Source organism: Acomys russatus, chromosome 17 (assembly GCF_903995435.1).
Source record: "Acomys russatus chromosome 17, mAcoRus1.1, whole genome shotgun sequence".
Taxonomy (NCBI): Eukaryota; Metazoa; Chordata; class Mammalia; order Rodentia; family Muridae; genus Acomys; species Acomys russatus.
In genome coordinates, this window is record NC_067153.1 from 34433205 (window position 1) to 34454585 (window position 21381).

Here is a 21381-nt window from a genome sequence, read left to right on the forward strand (position 1 = left end):
TGTGCTACGGTGGTCTGATGAATGGGTGCCATTTTCTGAGAAGAGGAGAGGGAGTATGGAGAGAGAGAGTGGGCTTGGGAGGAGAAGAGGGAGGGGGATATAAATGGGCTGTAAACTGAATAAAATAAATTACTAGATACAAAAATAAGATAAAACCCAGTAAATTTTTGTATAAATTCTCCCTTCCCCCTCATCCCTAATCTTGCTACCCTCTGGATACTGGTCAAGGGAAGAAGGGAGACTATATCAATATTATAGAAAATCACAAAGAACAATAAGGAAATAAATAAATGATTATGCTTCACTTACAGTATGGAATTTTGTTTGATCCCAACAATCCCTGAATCAGAATAGTGTACATAGGGAGATAGGCAATATAACAAAGGTAAATTTTTCATAGAAAAGAAAAGATTAAAGAATAATGGGTATAATGTCATCCACAATAATTTCTTTTCTTTATAACATACCTGTCCGAGCATTTAATTGGTGACTTCATTTTTAGGATAAATAAGCTCAACACATTTTTGTTGAAAAAAAAAATGTCCACCCAAATATCTTTATGATTCTCTGAATTTGTTTTTAAAAAATCTACGTGAAGTGTATTTTTTACGTATGTTTTGGAGAAAACACCACTATCTAAAATTTGTGCTATATATAAGGCCAAGTCTATAGACTCTTAAGAGAATTTTTGGCTTTTTTCACTCTCTAAAGTTTGAAAAATACAAGTAGAATAGGTACCTGTATAATTTCCACTTTGGGGCTTGGGGATATCGGTCAGTCAGTAGAGTGCTTGTAGGACAAATATAAGAACCTGAGATTTATGGCCAGCCTCCAACATAAAAGTTATGGACAGTGGTGAACACCTATAATCTCAGCACTGGGGTGGTGAAAGTAGAAATGTCCCCTAAGTCGGTGGACTAGCCAGTCTATCAAAACTAGTGAGTGCCAGACAATGCTATGGGGTTTATCTCAAAAATAAGATGAAAAAACTGTAGAGATAGAATCTGAAGAAGTTGTCCTCTGGTCTCCACATGCGTACATGTATACAGACATTTGCACATTCAACCACCAAAACACACACACACATACACACATACACACACACACACACACACACACACACACACACACACACACATTTCCTACTCAAAGCAGAGAACTAAAATTCTATATGGTCACTAGCAACAGAAAACCATCATCTCTTGCTGGAAAATATTAATAAAGATTGGCTTCCCTAAAAGTAGGACAATTGCCTTGATAAACCTGGAAGATGGCAGGTATTAATAGAAACACTATACCACTTCATAAGATGAAATTATAACAACTGCTATTTTAAGCACTCAAAAAGCCCCACTTAGCAGTAGAAAACAAACCAATTAGAACCAATATTACACAATGGAAATCAAGAGTGGTTGAATTTAGTTTAGAAAATCAAGGCAGTTATAAACTGTTTAAGTAGTTTAAACATAATTTGTTATTTTGAGTTTCTATTCATCAATTCTGTAAGGTAAGTGAAGCGATCCCCTTTGTATTAATTAAGTGATTATGAAATTTCATAAATAGTGGGGGATTCTTTAATACTACTATATGTAATAGCATTCCAATGTTAATGATAAATATTCAATTTATTAGCAAATAAACACACAAAATGCATTCATATCATGTTAATGGAAATTGAGTATTTGTATATCAACTTTTATTATGTTTTCAAATTATACAGACATAAATTGGAAGAAAATTTCTTTGTAGCCACATTCATATTACAATAGAGTTCATAGGCAGGACATCTTCATGACAAACTTTTAATGGATGGTATTTTCCATGGATCTATCTGAAAGTGACATGAAAACCAGACAAAAGTGGATTAAATTAAAATGCACATATTCTGTAAATTCAATCTGACTTTTTTAGTTCCTTGATGACTGTCTGTCACTGAATGTGTTCAAGAACTATAAATGTTCAAACTACCAAGGACAACTCAGTAATTAATCACTTATATGAAATGTATGCATTAATTAAAAATAAACTATTTGCTCAGTTTTATTTGAAGTAGGGTCACTTTTGTTCCATAAGTTCATGGAAGAATCTCAGCTAAAATTTAGGAAAGGCTTTCCATTAATGTATACCCAAATTCTTCATGACATTGCCATGACGCTATCTATAGTAATAGATTTTACTAATTTGGTACAGAGCAATCAACCTATCAGTGAGTCATTTATTAGATACCTAATTTTCTTACACAGTTTATTAGTGTTTTTATGCCATGTGAAACGATACATTTCCTAATTTTGATCGCAATTCAGTATTTAATCTACTATTGCTAAATTGACTGGAGTAATTTGGATCTTTACTTTGGACAGGATGATTGATGACATATTCTGAAAGGTGCTCTCAATGAAATAACAGGCAGGCATTTCTTCATATGTGTGATAGGCTTATTAAAAAGCAAAAGAAATCTCTAATGCTATAAAATTATAACATAAAACACACACATATATGTATACATATGTACACATGTACACACACATATTCACACATACATATATATACATATATACATATAAATATATACATATGTGTGTATGTACACATACCACAGATACTTGAAAAAAGCAGTAAGCTAAAGTGAAGTGGTGGATGAAGTTGGAAATAAGTTTGTTTTGTTGGTAGCTCACTGTAATAACTTTCTGGCATTAGGAATAAGAAATTGGGCTGTCTATTTTATCTATTTATCTATCTATGATCTATGATCTATCTGTTTATTATCTGTCTGTCTGTCTGTCTGTCTGTCTGTCTATCTATAGTAAATCTAAATAGACAAACGCTTGTTCCTAGATCTTTACTGTCGGTTCTACCTACAGTGTATATTTCTGTGATTAAACTAAACAAATATCTGACATGATCATGAGTCTGATTAACCATTAATTTATCTAAGTTAATCATCCTAAACATTTTGTGATAGCAGCTTTTAACAGGACTGGAAGTAAACCTTACATTAGCAAATGAGTTGTATAGGTCCAGTACCTCATACCAGAGTAGAAACATACATACATATGTCTATCAAAAATAACCTTGAATTTGAATAATTATATTAAATTCTATACCCATGTATCAAAAATAACCTCAATTCTATACCAATATACAGAGTTCTATACCAATGAATTAAAACAATTTGAGAATGACAGCTATATAATTGAAGAGCATATTCAATAATCTATCCTTTTCTCCTATTATTTCTACATATTTTCATATTATTATATTGCCCCCTTTTCTTTTTTAATTAATAAATTTATTGACTTTACATCCCAATCTTATCTCTCCTTCCTACTTCCCAGACCCACATTCTTTCCCTCTTCCCTCCATTCCCTTTCCACTACCCCTCAGAAAAGAGGAAGCCCCACACCATCCTGCCCCAGTACATCAAGTCCCATCAGGACTGAGTGTGTCCTCTTCCCCTTTGGCCTGGCAAGGCAGTCCCACCAATGGACAGTGATCAAGCACCATGCAACAGAGTCCCTGTCAGAGACAGGCCCCACTGCCCTTATTAGGGGATCTATGCGAAGATCAAACTGCCCATCAGCTACATATGTGTAGGAGGCCTACGTCCAGTCCATGCACTTGGAAGCACTTGGCTGGGTTTCAGTTTCCACAAGGCCCTCTGGGACCTGGTTATTTCACACTGTTGGTATTCTTATGGAGCTCCTGTTCCTTGTGAGTTTTTTTTTTTTTTTATCCTTCCCTCCACTCTTTGACAAGGCTCCATGCACTAACCAATGTTTGCCTGTGATTCTCAGCATCTGTTTCTATCTGTTGCTGTGTGGAGCCTATCAGTGGACAATTCTGATAAGTTCCCGTCTGCCAGCACAGCAGAGAATCATTAATAGTGTAAGGAGTTGGCTCTCTCCCATGGGTGCGGCTCAGGTTGATCCAGGAATTGGTCAGACATTCCTTCAAATTCTTCTATATCTTTATCCTTGCACATGTTATAGGAAGGATAAATTTGGGTCAAAGTTTTTATGGGTGGGTTGGTGTTACCCTTCCTTCACTAGGAGTCTTGTCTGGATAGAAGGTCACTCTTCATTCTCCATGGATCTCAGATAGACTCACTTTCACATCCTCCCAAAAGCCTACCCTATTATGCATCTCCAGATTGTCTCAAAGGTGTCTCCATCCATGGTTTCTCTTCTTTCTGAAAGCCATTGTCCTCTCACCCCATTCTCTCCGCATCTGATTCCAACCATCATTTGCCTTAGATAGATGGATAAATGATAGATAGATAGATAATAGATAGTCCTAAAAAAAAAAAAAAAAAAAAAAAAAAAAAAAAAAAAAAAAAACAACTTAAGATACCTACAGAATATGGCATTTAAAGAGTTTTTGTTATTTAAGTCCTCTTTAAATGAGAGACATGTCAACTCCTGGCAACATCCCTAGTCTTCCTCAACAAAGATGATGAGCATCATAAAATTCTTCTGTTGGAGTTAGCTGCTGTAATGGCTATCTAGCCATGAGGCAATATGCCCAGCTCATTTTACAGACAATATTCTGTCCAAAATGGAAAATGCTTGGATGCAGGCTGAGTTGAGTGCCAAGTTATGCCATGAGAAGGTAAGCAAGTCCTTCATATCTCTTGCTTCACAATTATGTCTGCCAAGTATGCCAAGCCAGAAGGTTGAATACTATCCTCCAGCATTACAGAGAGTGAATAAGTGACTGACCAGGCAGTAAAACTCTCCGTCATCTTTTACTTTTGGAAGCTGCTTCCCTAACTTAATGCTTAAGTAATAATTTTACTCCTTTTCAAGTCTCTGTTGGGGTTGAAGACTAGAAGTTATAGTTTCACAGTTAGGCTTAAGTGGTTCAGGGTTTAAGAAAATGTTTTAAGCTCTAGAAATATGCTTAGAAAATTGATAAATACAAAACTTGACAGAAAATTATTTAGGTACAACTTTATACTCATCCAGATAGGATAAATAATATTTCCTTCAAGTTTGCCAAATGCAAATAAGCTAAATATTTTGAATGTACTTTTTATATATGGTCATCCTGATTATTCCATACTTTTTCTTACTATATGTACTTTATTATAAATAAATAACGTCAACAAGAAAACAAAAAGAGTTGGGGCTTATCCCCTTGGCCAATTTATAACATGAACATTATCTTCAAACTTCTCAAAAGCCATAAATTAATCTCAGTTGGATTTCTACATATGCAGTTAGGTCAAGAAAAGTTAATGTTTATGTTTGATTTAGGTCTATAAGATTCACAATGTACATGTTCAATTAAATGATAGTTAACAGTTAAATAAGTACACAAGCAAACACACTCTATAAAGTGCCCCTTGAAATGAGAGCTTCATATGCTTAAAGCGGTCAAACACTGAATACTTAGCTAAACAAGGATAGGTCATTGATTCATCCTCAAACGTTGAACTCTTTAGTTATAAAGTGGACCGATATTGTATTGTATACATCTATGTCATATATTTAGTTTTTCATTCATTCATCAATGTGAAGTAAAATTGTATCATTTCCTTGTTTTGACAATTGAATAATGCTTCAGTGACCATGAGAATGAAGACGTCTTTATATATTGATAATTTAACTTTGAGCAATTTTAATGATATTGGATTTGGGGATCATACAGTAGTTCTACCCTTAATGCTTAAAATTTAAAAGTATATTTAACATTATTCAAATTTTACCAACATATTCATAGCAACAGCACACAATGTCTATCATCTTGCATATTTTAGTACTTATCATTTCTTGTCTTTGCCTTTTTAAAGAAATATATACTTTTATTTCAGTGCTATGTGTGTGCATGTGTGTGTTTTTGCACACTTGCATGTGTGCATGTACCATGGCTGTGCAACACATCTCACATAAAGAGAAATTACTTCCACAGTGGGGTAACATGGATGGAACTGAAGTAATCAGAACTGGTGCCTAGTTTCTTACTCAGCCATTCCTTCTGAACCTACTCTTTTCTTGGTGATATCTAACAAGTGTGACATATTACCTGTACCGTGGATCTGATTTTTATGTCTGTTTATTAGACTAGAGAAGAGAGTAGTTCTGTGTACTTCATAAAATTTAGCATACTGGAAGCTGAACATAGGGGGCTTTCTAGTATGAGCTTGGTGGATAAGAATTCTGAGATAAATGTGAGCAGTAGGGTCTATCTCATGATATTTCATAATAGAGCAAAAGAATAGAAGAAAATGGTATATAAGCCATTTAAGATATTTTGTCCAGGAATCTAGTTTAACTTTGCTCTGATCCAAGCAGTTGAAATGGAATTGAATTTAAATGTAGTGGACTAAGAGGTATGACAAAGGCAATTTTAAGATAGAATGCATTTAGACTTATGGCAAGAACAAAGCTTCCACTGTTAAAATCCCTGGGACAATGAAGAACAACTTGATGAGCTACTCTGAGACAATGTGATGGGTACTTTAGAAAAAACCCAATCCCTTGGATACTCCATCTAATAAAAATCCTTCAAAAAAAATTTAGCTGAAGGACGACATTCTTGTTCATAGCAGGCAACTGCCAAGGTCAGTATCTTCCCAGGGACAGCATGCAGAAGTTCATGTGACTCTGGTTCAGTGGAGAAGAAAACTGTGGGAGTATTCTCTTCATGGTACCTAGGAATTGATAGGAACACCAAAATTATGAAAGTTCCAATGCTGAGGAATATTGTCAAAGATAAATACAGGTGGGAAGTGGTATTGGAATAAGAAAGAGACTATTATGGTATGTGGATAGAGCTAAAAGAGTGAGGCTTACTAAACCCTTTAGCTCCTTGCTGATTACTGTATGAGTTTGATATATGCTATCCTTTTATTTTATTTTGCATCAACAATTTCTTGCTATGCCCACATTTTCCATTTGAAATAGTATGATTATTTTATGCCAATATCTGGTAAAAATATGTAACATGTTTTTACTTTGTATTTTAAAATTTTGTTGAGCATCATAAATAAAAATGTGCCATGATATGCACAATTTAACTTCTCAAAATACAATTTCTCTGAAAGCAACCCAAATGGTAACGCAGGCAGTTAAGAAACAGTAGAAAAGTGGACTCATCCAATTTCCGTAGATCTAGATCTCATATCCTTGACAGTCAGGATACAAATAAATTGGGGAAACTGAACTACAAATTAAAATTTCATTAAAATATCGTGTTTTAGACACTATTCTACAGAGCTCAGATCATGGGCACAGGTGACACAGTTATGATACTGCTATTCCCAGCATTCAGCAAAATCTGGTTCCTGGACTGCATTTCTTGCACTGAACACAAAGATAATTGCATGCAGGCTTAGGAAAAGGCACAGTGGGTGGACTCACCACGTAGCTCCAAAGCAATCTACCTGAGGTCCAAATCCTGTATTCACTCATATGCTAGGCATGTTCATTGATGCAGGATAAATATATGTTTCTAAACTCTGAATCACTCTACCTAACAGGAAATAGTTGATACATATCCTTTCCCCAAAAAATGAGAAAAAAAAACTCAGATGAAATAGCTCCAAGAAAGTATTGGAAGGAACAAAGCTTGTTGCACTGAAGACCAATTGAAGAAAGGTCAAAGGTTTTACAACCACGTACCACCAATCTTTCATGTCCAACAAGCTCGGGATTTGGTTTCAAATCACCCAATACTTGCAGTGAGTCATCTGGATTAGTGCTTTTCCATAGAGATGATGTGTATCAGGCCCAAACAGACATTGTAAAGAGATGGGAGACATGGGGGAACTGATACTTTACATGTGGCACTATCCAGTTATGAAATCCAACAGGAACTGGTCCCTGATGAACTACAGAGAATCACAGCTGTTTTCTATTTGAATGGATGAAGGAATATAAACCTCTTCTATGAGACTAGAGAATCAAGACAGAGACGTGAAAAAAAAATTCTCAGGCAAACCATGGCACCACTTTTCACCAGCTCCTCTCTTGAAGAACACAAGGCAAGACTATTCCTGAGAGGGTCAAGTAATGTTCTCAAAACCAAATACATGACTTTGCCTTTTTGGTTGGGGCTGGCTAGTCTTCTGTCAACTTACCACAAACTACAGTTACCAGAAAGGAGGTAACCTCAATGAAAAAAATGCTTCTGTAAAATCCAGCTGCATGGCATTTTTAGGCCATAATGGGGTGGTGCTGTCACAGAGCTGGTGGTCCTGGGTTCTATAAGCAGCAGGCTGAGCAATCCGTGGAGAACAATCTAGAAAGCAGTACCTCTTTATGGCCTCTGCGTCAACTCCTGCCTCCTGGTATTTCCTCTGTTTGAGTTCCTGCCCTGGCTTACTTAGTGATGAACTACAAAATGGAAGCATAAATCAAGTAAACCCTCTCTTTACAGTCTTGGCTTTTGGAAATAATGTTTCATTGCAGCAATAGAAATCAAAAGCAACCCAGTACCAGTTGGCTATTATTAGTGATAAACTTTACCATGTTCTGGGAGGGTTGAAAAAGGATCTTGGGACTTTGAGTTTGAAAATCTATTTAGTGTTGAGAACTTTATGTGGTGTTCTATGCAAGCATGGAGAATAAGAATGTTGAGAACAGAGCAGAAGGTGAAAGAATGACTTGTGAAAAGTGTTATGTAAATCATATGCTTCTTTCTCTCTTATTATACATGTTCAGTTTCCCCATATGGCCAGAATAAACAGTACAGACCACCAGATCCTAAATAGAACTGCAAAATCCACTGGAAATCAGCCCAAACTGTGTTTGTAGTCTCAATAAAACAGTTCAAAGTTTGTAGCAAGAAATTTGTCTTATCACAAATATTTTTTGATATTTGACCTTCTTTGAGTCTCTCTTTTCCCAACTATGCTTCTAGTCCTGAGGTTAACAGAATAGCTCCATTGTATTAATCCAGGACTTGGGTCTAGAGAAGGGTTTGTCTATAAATTGAAGTCATTGTGCTAAGGTGTCTGTGCAGCACTTCAGTCACTGCTACAAAGTGCTCTCCTCGCTCCACATAATCTGAACTCATTCATGGCACAAAGCTTCAGTGTGACTCATAAACTTAATGTCATTGAATTGTGTGTAGCAGTCAGAGCCAAAGACTACTGTAGAGAAATGTGTAAAAGATAAAAAAAAAAAGCTATGCGGTCAAGCCAGGGAAAGAATAACTTTAGAATTCTTGGACCTTCCTTTTGTTGTTGTTGTTGTTGTTGTTGTAGTTTTTGCTTTGTATTGTTTGTTTGTTTGTTTGCAGTCTATAAACTGAAATCATACCAAGTCATGCTAAGCTCTCAACATTGTCTAACCTTGTGTCAGTAAAGGAAATAATGAAGGTGAAGTGTTAATGGTCTGAGTTTTAGGAGCACCCCAATGATGGTCAATTCCTCAAAGATTGTGAAGGGCTTGCTTTTCTTCTTTTTGTTTTTCAATTTCCTTGAATTTACATAAACTGCTTAAATATTTGAGAAACACAATTAACCTTCCAAAATCCAGAGTAGTGAGCCCTGGAGAAAGAAGGCCGACTTTAGAGTTACTACTTACATTTAATATGCAATTTCCCATTTAAAAAACTTACAAAATAAACAAAGAGATAGTAAAGCACAAAATATAGAGTATGGCACTAGTCAAATAAGCAAAAGTTATCAATAGAAGCCATCTTTCAAGAGTATGAGACCCTATATAATTGGGGGTCAATTGTAGTAGATATATGCACAGAAAAAAACAAAAGGAACAAAGAACTACATAAAAATGTGCATAAGCACAATTAAAACACACGTTTAGAGACAAAAGTTATAAAAGAAAACAAACTTGGCAGATGTAAATAACAATATCTAAAATAAAAAGTTTCCACTCCCAGGAAAACTTCCCTTTGATTAACTTAAAGCGAGTTGCCTAAGGACTTTAATTGCTTCTGTAGTATCCCTTAAATTTCCCATATGATGTAAACTAATCAGGAGACTGACTTTCTTTTTACTTAGGCATTGCCCTAGAGAAAATTGGGATGAATTATATTGCCTACCTAAAAAAAAAAAAAAAAAAAAATGGTACCTGATTTTTTAGGGATGAAATTCTAATACTTCATGATTTCTCTAAATGTCAATTTCCAAACTAGTGAAGTTTGCAGAACATATCAAAACATCTTCATGGTTCAAACAATGCCGCACTCTTGATTGTGTCACACTGTACAATGCTATCGATAGATATAAAGCTAATATGCACTAGCAAGCCAGGTTCAGCAGTTTGAGAGAGATCTTTCTGTGGCAGAGCAAACCCTGAACACCAAATAACCAACCATAACTTTTATTGCAAATAGCCAATCCCAGTGCCATACTTTCTCTAGCAAGGTTACTCCTCCTACCGTTACCTGAACAGCACCACAAAGTGTGGACCACAATTCAAATATCTGAGCCTCTAGCAGATGTCACCATTCAAGCCACAGCTTTTGGCAGGCAGAATAAAAAACAAGTGATAGAACAGATAGATTAAGAGCTTTAATTATAATCAAAACAAAATGACAAATCTGGCTGTGTAAACTATGTACTTTTTTGCATTTTATATAAGGTGTATTTGAATTTAAAAACATATTTTCTTTACATGGCTAGACATGTTAGAGAGGTTTCAAGACATTCCCTTATACAGAAATATTAATACCTTATTATATTATTGTTTCCTAAAGGCATGGTGATATTTATGTACATTTTTGTGACGTTTTCTGCACATCTTAATTATTTTGCTTTTTAATGTTATGATAAATATTTAATTTTAACTGTATTTCCATTTTGAAATGAGTATAGAAACTGTGTATAAAAGTGGTTTTCTTTATTTTAAAAATCAGTTCCGAATTAGCTGCTGTATCATATGTCTCTCAAATCATGTCTCCAGTTTTGAGAACACATTTTACTATGTTGGAAGGACGCTGCTAGTAAAGTAAACATAAAAATAAACCTGCAACATTAAATACACTCATTGAGATTCAAATTTGGCTCGAACATTTTTTAAGCATTACTAGTTAAGTGAATAGCATACTTTTTTCCTCTGTTAAAAGTTTATAAAAAATATGGAAGTGTGTGGAAAACCACTCTCTCCCACATGTACTTTTTATAAAGCCTTCCCAAAGTGGATTTGCATTAATCATGCTTAAATCAAAATGAGTGTTCTAAAAACAGAAATCATACCATTTCATTGAAAATTTAATTCAGAACTGAAAAGACAGCAAGAGACAACTAAGTGGTAACATAGGAACTGAGCTTTGGATACTTTGGTGAGGTCTGCTGTTAAGCTGTGATATTCATAGAACATTATATTATTTTAAAATGTTTCTGCCATTGATTACATTTTTGTTTTTATTAAATAATGTGATACACTTAAGTTGATTTTTTAAATTTATCACTAGGTTATCCAGATAAATTTTGAAGAATTTGATCTGGAGATTGGCTATGACACATTGACTATTGGTGATGGAGGCGAAGTTGGAGACCCAAGGACTGTGCTTCAAGTGTAAGTAGTCAATGTTTCATGTTGCCACAGTGGACTAAGAATTTAATACCCATTATATTCTATATAATAAATAGTTCATAAAGCCTTTGGAATGATACACAAGACAGCTTTTTCCTCCATTTTTCCATTTCATTAAAAATAGATTTTCTCATACAATATATCTTGATTACAGTTTCTCCTCCCTGTACTCCTTCCAGTTTATTCCACCTTTCCTCCCCTCTGGATCCACCTCCTCTTTCATTAGAAAAGAACACGCTTTTAAGAGAGAACAACTAAAGATGACAAAAAAAAAAAAAAAGTTAAATTAAAAAAAAAATCACATCGAGGGCTGGACAAGTCACATAAACAGAAGGAAGAGAGCCCCAAGAGAAGGCACAGGAATCAGATGTCCACTCAATCACACATTCCAGTGCCATAAAAGTACTCAGATGAAAGCTACAACATATGCCCAGAAACCTGGTACAGCTACCTGTAGGCTCTGTGCTTGCTGCTTCACTCTCTGTGATAGTTGACTCAGAGGGCCTTGTTCCCCTGGTAGTATTTGTACCATCAAAGGAGGAAGAGTTGCCAGAAATGGAAGGAAAATATTATATCAAGTGTAGTTAAGAGATGGCTCTGAGGCTAAGGGCCCTAACTGCTCTTCCAGAGGTCCTGAGTTCAATTCCTGGAAACCACGGGATGGCTTACAACCATCTATAATGTGATTTGATGCCCTCTTTTGGCATGCAGGTTAAAAAAAATCCCTGTCCTCCTTTCTATTGGAGGCCATGCTTGGGGCCAATATTAAATATCTTTCACCCACTGAATATGATCAAGAAGCAGAAGAAGGGAGACCATTTCATCATGGTCATTAAATAAAAAGAACAGACTCACAACTAATTATGCATGAAGTTAGGCTAAGAACAGCTTAGTGATAAAGGCTGGGTAAAGAATAAAAATGCTGGGATGTGTGCTTACATCCCCAGTAAGAAGTCAGGTGGAAAAACTTACACAACAAAAGTAGAGCTTTTTATTTCAATGTTCTTAGAAGAGTGTAATAAATATTTTACAAGCTTTATTTTTTCACAATGCTGTTTCCTCCATCCTTAGTTTATGCAGTGTGTGGGCTTCAGCTCTTGCTGTATTTTCCTTACTCTGAGAAATAACATCAATATTTAAAAATTTTATGTGAAACCATGTTTTGTTCTGGGCCCCTCAGTCTACAATCATTAATATTCCACTTGTAAATAAAATTTCAGTTCTGAGTAAATATATTTCCTTTCCTCTATTAAAATGGACAGTAATGTAATGCTGTCAGTGGCCATACCCAAATCATCTAAGAGAAGCTGGAGAATTATATATATATATATATATATATATATATAATTTCTGAGTCTGTTTAGTAATGCTTCTATGTGCTATGATTTCAGGGCAGACTGCTTAGAATTAGGTGACTAAGTAGGGAAGTTATCCCTAAGGAAGACTTAATTTCCATACTCAGCATTCCTTAATTGTTGTTCTTTGTTTAAGGATGGGGACTCATAAGATTTACCTTTTCCATGATAGAATGTCCATTAATCCTGTCATTGTTTGGATACTGTACAGACAAACATACTCTCAGTGTAGCATAGGCATTGGTCCCCTTCCATTTCTAGGATACATGAACTCATAGCAGACTTGGCAGTCATCTTTCTGACCCTCACACTCTTTCTTCCTCCTTATTACTGGTGTTCTTTGAGCCTTAGGTACTGGAATTCTGTTGTAGAGGCTTCCAGTGGAGTTGTGTACTCCATGGTCAGCTGTCTGCATTCTTACCCACTGTGTTTTTCCATAATGGTCTCAACCTTCTATGAAGAGAAGCTTCCTTGATGAGAACTGTACTTATTTCTGTATATAACATAATGACTTAGAATGCAGTTAGGGATTATGCTGTTTATAAACATGTACGTATACACCTCAAAATTCATGCATGCATTCAAACAAAATATGTGCACGCAAAAGCACATAACCATATGCACATCAAAACATATATATACATATATAAATAAATATAGATATAGATATAAAACCCATATCCTTACAGACGTCCACGTCCATAGCCACATATTCAAGTACACATATACATGCAGTTACACACATGCACATATACACACATACACACAGTTTCGTGCACTAATGAACTGACTAGGTTCTACTTAACTAACAACAATACCACATCAAAAAAAAAAAAAAAAAAAAAAAAAAAAAGAAAGAAAGAAAGAAAGAAAGAAAGGAAAAGAAATTGACTGCAGCAATTACTTTCTACCTTTTGTGGCCAAGATTTGATTAAAATATGATATCATCCAACTCACTTTAGCACGATGACAAATATATGCTTAGGTTCTCAGAAATACTTCAGTTTAATATATGATAGTAATTTATATGCAATTTTTATTCTTGACCATAAATATTTAATTTATGGAATATTCACTTTTTATACAGCTTTAGTCTTTTTTATTTTTATGTTCATCTATTGTAAAAAGAATTAAGAGTTCTCTGGAGGCATTTTTTCTTTTCATTTGATATGGCCTGCTTTGTGTATATGTTCACTTACTATATACAAGTAATTTGTTAAAATGTTTTAGTTTAGTTGCCATTTTCACTCTAGAATAACTATACTATAGTATACAATGCTCAAGAATATATAAAACCTATTAAGGAAAATATGGAAAGAGTATCTAAATAAATTAATTTGTTCTCACAAGTCTAAGCAAACAATATGTGAGGAGAAACATGCAAATGCCAAAATATTGTCCACCTAATTAAAGGAAAGAATCATTATACATTATACTTAAGCATTATAGTTTGTAATAGCCAATAAATTCTAAATGTGACAGCTCTACATTGTTCTTTTAGGATGTTGATCCCTTATAAAATGTAATAGTCAAATGCTGTTTCAGGATTTAAAAAAACAAACAATTTTTTTTTCAGCAATCTCTATCTTCAGCAAATTCTGGGTACTGCAGAAAAAAACAAATGCTTCACTTTTCATAGCCTTGAAAGAGAAAATATTGGATGCATTTTCATAAAAAGCAATAGTTACATGTTTATATGACACAAAGGAAATTGCCTGGATATAGAAAAGCTATTGTTCCCTAATGGATGTAACAAAAATGCTTTGAGTGGATATAAAGATCAGGCATTGAGCGTAATAGATATTTAATAGATCCTGCCTTTATTTCAATTTCTATTTCAGAGCTTAAGGAAGATTTCTGAGTGCATTTATCTAGAGCTTTTATGCTTTCATTCTGCATAAAGCGACTAACCAAGAGGTTTAAAGCACAGCATGAATGCACACTGAGGTTACTGTGTGTATACATAAACATACACTGAAGTTCATTTAGTCACGAACAGTTAATTCAAAAGCATGCATTCAAATTATTTGAAGAATCATTTGAGAGCCATATATGAATGACCTAAGACTGATTCTGCCCCAAACATTGATTAGTGTCAAGGAGGGACATTGAATATAAGTTGCTCAAAACAGCAGTGACCATTGGAATTTAAATCAAGTCTTTGGAAAAAGAATTATCTATTCAAGTTGTGTGCAAAGGGCAGTTTTAAGAGAGATATCCAATGATCAGAAAAATACAATTAAAAATGAAATCAGAAACAAGTACAGTGAATCCTTCCCACAAAATATAGGGAAAAAATGAAGCAGTTTCTCTATTAATTGTGCATTAAAATAGACCGTAGAGCACATCACAAAAAAATCTGCAAAGCTGATTCCACTAATGAAAAATACACATCACTCTTTCATAAAAGCAGGCAGATATAATCCATCACACATGGGTTACTTGCCGTGATCCAGACGAAAAATAGGTCTCCCTGTGCTGTGACAAGGTGGACGAGAAAGTATGGAGCACAGTGTCTCACTTAAACTGGCTTAGGAGCCGGAAGACAAATTGCATCCTCATAGTTGTTCCTACATGAGAGGGATGGCTCGAAGGCAAAAGACATTCCTGGCTGACAAGTTCACGAACTTTGAAAACTCCCTCTATTCATCTAAGAAAAACGTAGGAGTTATAATTTCCAATTTTCTAAATCGACTGTGACTGATCGATGGAGTCTTGTTATTTATACTTTCACTTGGAGTATGGACTTTACTGTTTTGAGATGTTTAGACCCTTAAAGCAGAGGGGAACTGGAAATCAGAAAATACAAGTTCAGTAGGAGAGTGAGGAGACAGGGAACAATTTACTGTGTGTGTGTGTGTGTGTGTGTTCTTTTCTTGTTGTTGTTTGTTTCTTTGTCCTTTCAATAGCAGAATTTTCTAAATACACACTTTAATTAAATATTTTATTTTTATATGTACATTTATATTATTACACATACAAACAATAAACTGCCTACATCAAGAAGAACAATGAAACTATCAGGAGTCTACAAATGTTTTGTCTATCACATAGTATATATATTTGTATTTGGCAGCCTTGATGAAAACATCTTTCCTATCTTGGTGCATCTCAAATTCGGGATGTAAATCAATATCATATCTCATCATCATCAACTTAAAACATCTATCTAGACATAAAAGTGTGTATGTCCTTTGTGAGCTCTCGACACACCATTCTACAGGTACTTTCTATGAACACAGTTCACAACTGATAAAAAACACACACATCAATGCAATATATAACAGCAACTTGATAATCACAATGGCACAGAGGGGTGGCGTGCTGAAAATGGTGTAACTCATGCACATTGTATGCACTTAAGCTCATATGCAGATTTCAAACTGGGCCAATTTGCCTTTTGTTTTGAATCTGTGATTAAATTCTCATTATTGTAAAGGTTTCCTTATCTGCTGTCACAGCTAGAGACACCGTAAACAGTCTCTCACCAGAATTCTGTCTCCACGTTGAAAGTGCATGATCAAAGCCTAATTCACACATATTTCTTGTGAGAAGAGAGCATTGCTGATAGACTGACAATTAATTTGCTACACATGAGTTGGCAGAATCGAATTGCACCAATTTCTCTTTTGATAAACACTTTTTCAGTATGGCATTAGGGATGCATACAACAACTCCATAGTAAGTCTGTCTTCCTTATTCTTCACTCTATACTAAAATCTCCTTTTAACCCCCCATGTCAGATTTACTCTTTTGATTTCATCCTTGTTTGACCCCTGGCTCCCATTTAATTATATGATACAACATTTTTGATAAGAGGAGGACTATGAAGTAGCTTTCCTTTCCACAGTTCAAAACCATCACATTATTGAATGTGCATTACTGATGTGGAGAGGCAATCACGCTACATCAGATGGGAAAGATGTTATTTTAAGTGAAATCACGTGTCACCCATCCCCTCAGTTAGGGTTACTGTTTTTGTGATGATACACCATAACCAACAACAGGTTGTGGAGCAAAGGGCTTACTACATCACAGTTTATCAACAAAGGTTGTCAGGACAGACACTCAAACAGGGCAGGAAGCTGGAGGCAGGAGCTGATGCAGGGGCCAGAGAGAGCTGTGGCTTAATTACTGCCTTGCTCCTCATGACTTGCTCTGCCTGCTTTCTTATAGAACCCAGGAACATCAGCCTAGGGATTGGACCCTCCCCTATAAATCACCAATTAAGATCTAATGGGCACGTTTTTTAAACTGACCTTCCCTTGTCTCAGTTGACTTTAGCTCCTGTCAAGTTGACATTAAGCTATAAAGCATCATTTATTTGCTGTAAGAGCTGCAGAGTTAGAATACATTATTTGGGGTCTGTTGATTTGCACAGCATTTTGATAGTTCTCAAAAAAAAAAAAACAAAACAAAACAAAAAAAAACACTACAACCAAGTTCTGTGGAATTGAAGACTAAAATGATAGTTTTTGAAGCGCTAAAAATATTTAAAGCTCTTTATAGATCCACTTACCCTTTTTAGTTCAAAAGAAAGTATAAAACTCTCTGATGCTATAGTAATCTTTCCTTGGGGATATGGAAGATCTAACCTAGTTAAACACATGAAATGGTATTTTTTTAAACCATAAAGCTTGATCACTAAATTGCGTGTTTTATCTCTGGTGTTACATCAGAACATAGCTGTGTAAGTTAGATTGTTTTTTTCAAACATAGAAACTATTGAAGGGTACTATTTCATAATTTGCATGCAGAGGGTTCCTTAGTAATCCATCTCTCCCTTCTTTGTAAATCTCTGGTTCAGGCTGACTGGAAGCTTTGTGCCTGACCTGATAGTGAGCATGAGAAGTCAAATGTGGCTGCATCTTCAAACAGATGAAAGTGTTGGTTCTGTTGGCTTCAAGGTTAACTACAAAGGTAAGGATGCACTGCTCCTGCAGAAAATATGTTATCATAATACAGCCAGAGGGTACTTTTAAATCAAGGTTTAATTGCATCTACAAAGTTAAGGAAAATATGTTTTCTACAATATCATGAACAATACATGAAAATATCATTTTCTCTACCACTGTACACATTGGTATTACATATTTTTTAAATTAAATGAGTTGTCCTTTAAAACATGTTTGTTTTTTATACCTTATCTTTCACACTGTGCTTCAATCAAACTGGAATATCATCCTTTCACAGAATACATAGTGAATTAATATTCTGTAAGTGATTTGTTAGCAAAACAGCTCCTATTAAATAGGTAAGAGGTGTTTGTAAATAAATTAGATTATTTTGTAGGTCTATCTTGCTTTAATCCATTAGGTCAAATGTATACTGTTAGCTATGAGAATCACTTTCAAGTAAGTCAGTGAGCAGTTTGATTTTAAATTGCTACTGCCCATTTCAGTGCTAGTGTTGCTATCAATAGGAATTAATTACTTATGAATGTGAAAACTGTTTCAGTTTCATTTAACTTAGACAAAAGAATTTTACAACAGAAACATTTTAACACTTCCTGAACTTTGAATAAACTTGACTACAGAAACACAATAAACATAGATATGCAAAGGTATAATTCTACCTGGAAAATATGTAAATATTAATAAATTCAAATAAATCATAATGCTAGAAAGGTACATGGGAATGAGAATAATAGATGTGACATATCTTGAATTTATTATTACTATTGTGGTAAAATAATTATTCTCTATCTAATGAATTAACAATGGCTGTGAATTTTTTCTTACTTGAATAATAATAAATTTATCAGTTTCCTTTTTACAGCACTGACATTGCTTTGTATCTGAACATATAATATGAATGCATGGTGTTATCTGGTAGATAGGACACATTCATTCTGTGATTTTTTTACTTGGGAGTAAATTTAGTACCATATTAATTTGAAAGAGTTCTGGAAATCTGTATAAATGTCAGTTGAATAAAAAAGGTTCACTTGACTGTGGTTTAAAATACATTCCTGCTCCAGTTAAAATACACATCTTTTCTAAATAAGTAAAACAAATTTACAAATGGAAAAAAGTAGTCAGCATGTGCTGGAAGTATTTACATGATTTTCCTTTCCTCTTCACTTTAAACAGAGAAGTGAGACAAATAGCCTTACATTCCTTTAATTTCTCATCACTTTCCCAACCCTTTGAAAGATACTTGTCATAAAATCTATAGTTGGTTAAAGCTCCAAAACTAGATTAATCATTAATGGTAATGCTTCAACAAGCAAGCTATTGGAACTTAGGTTGAGGCAGCAGCAGGAGCACTCTACTGACCTTTCTGGAGTTCTCATCTGCATTGCTGTTCAAGGCTGCAGGGTCATTGTAAAGGAGCCCAACTCAACGTTATTTTCTTCTCTTTTTCTTTGTGATTCAACAATAATGCTAAAAAGTTATTCCAGCTACACATGGAGGTGCATACCTGTAATTCCAAGTGCTCACGGAGGCAGAGGCAGGTGGATCACTGTGAATTTTAGGCCAGCCTGGTATATGAAGTGAGTCTAGGCAGTGCCACACAGAAAGAACATTGACAACCCCCCCCAAAAAAATTCTAAAAATGTGCTTATATACCAATTAGTGAAAGTGTTGCAAAATATAAAAAGAAACAAGGACTCCATCTTCCATCTTTCAAGAAGATTGCAATCCAATGATGAAGCATAAAATCTACACAATACTTTATGCTTGCCCACAGGTGTGATGCTTCTTAAATCAATCTAAGAAACGGGGTTTTTTTTTTTTCATAATATTTCCTTTTTTACATATACATTTATATTATTACACATATATACAATAAACTACCTATAGCAAGAATAACCATGACACAATCAGGAATTATATAAATGTTACATTCTTAGTGTTTCAGCTATTTGTATTTGACAGCAGTGAAGAAAACATCTTTTCTACATTGGTGCATCTAAAATTCAGAATGTATATGACCTTATCTTTCTTATACCTTTCCATCCTGTTCCTTCCAATCTACCCTCCACATTACCAATGGCAATCTTCCAATTTCTTATTCTCTTCTCTAGACTCTGACTTAACCAAATTATGTCATTGTCTGAATTAACCATTGTGCCTTTGGATACATTCTAGATTCTATATGGCTCTGTTCTAATTTTAACCCATTACTCTACCTGCCCCTCTCTGAAGACCAAGTTCAAAGATGTCACACTCTTTAGTGTCTGCCTCATCTCAGCTTTTACAAATGACTACTTCCTGTGTTTGAGAAACATTATAATGCAAGTACTATATAACCCTGTAAAACAAATAACCATCCTTGTATTCCCATTAGCAATCACCCTGTTATCACATCTCAAATAATCTTTCAATTACACCAACTGAATGTTTTTCCTGTATAAATAATATATTTAAAGTAAAATATTTTTAAAGTCTGTTTACCTTCATATTATCTACAGTGAGAAATATGTTTTGAATTCTCTATTATTTAAAAGTCTAAGTTCAAAGTAAAAGCATAGTTTATTCTAGGTAGTTTCAAGTTGTGTAGTGTACATAGCACTAGAAACCTCATCTACTAAAATAAATTTGTAATCACCATATTCTCTGTGAAGTAGTATATTGTTTCTAAAGTATGGTCTGCTAATAACCTTCTAAATTTAATCTAAATACATCCTCTTTTCTATGTGATAGAATTAGACACACATATCCTCCAAATGAAAACACATTTTATTAAAAATATAGCTTTCCTTTTTAAAAAAAATATTAATTTGAGAATTTCATGGATCTTTCATTATATTTACTGTTCTCTGCCAACTCCTCCCACCAACCCCGCCCTCCTCTCCCCCCATTCTATGCTCACACACAGAACTTTGTGCCCTCAGGTTTCTTGGTTTGGTTTGATTTGGTTGTTTGATTATTTCTCATCTGTCCAGTCTAGTTAGTACTGTCTGTATACATCTCAGTATGAGGCCTTCCACTGGGTTGTGTTATACCTGCCAGGGTGTAGACACAACCCCCCTTTATTGAAACTAGATTATTTTATCAGACATTATATCTGTATTTCAGTTTCCCTACCTCTACTCTCCCGAACTCCTTCTCACCAACCCTCCATGTTAACCCATTCCTTTTATGTTTCTCAGTAGAGCGGAACTGGCTTCTAAGAGATGACGACAAAACATAGCAAAATAAAACATAATAAGACAAAACCACCATTTTAAGGTTGGGCAAGGCAAAGCAACTAAAAGAAAACATAAGAGAAGGCACTACAATTGAAGACATCTCTTTCATATAAAATACTAAGCTAAAAGCTATACTATACACACAGAGGACCTAGTGCAGACTGATGCCAGGCCCATCTCCAGGCTCTGGGAGTTCATATGACCTTTGGTCGGCTGATTTAGAAGGCCTTGCCTCCTGACATCCTCAACTCCTTCAGTTTCCTCCATTCCTTCTTGCTCATCATCCAGGAGGGGGTCCCTGACCTCGAGGAAAGGTAGTTTACAGAGACATTTAATTTAGAGCTGTGTATTCCAAGGTTTCTCCACTCGCTTTGTATAATAAGTA

At 34.9% G+C, this 21381-nt stretch overlaps 1 protein-coding gene across 2 annotated transcripts in view; it reads left to right on the forward strand.

Annotated features, from left to right (window-relative positions):
* Positions 1–21381, forward strand: part of Csmd3 (CUB and Sushi multiple domains 3) — a 1090370-nt gene that overhangs the window by 527911 nt on the left and 541078 nt on the right. For both annotated transcript variants that reach the window (XM_051159708.1, XM_051159709.1), the window contains 2 exons: positions 11383–11486; positions 17667–17779. In XM_051159708.1, the coding sequence (XP_051015665.1) occupies positions 11383–11486; positions 17667–17779 (217 nt within the window). The remainder of the gene's footprint in view (positions 1–11382; positions 11487–17666; positions 17780–21381) is intronic.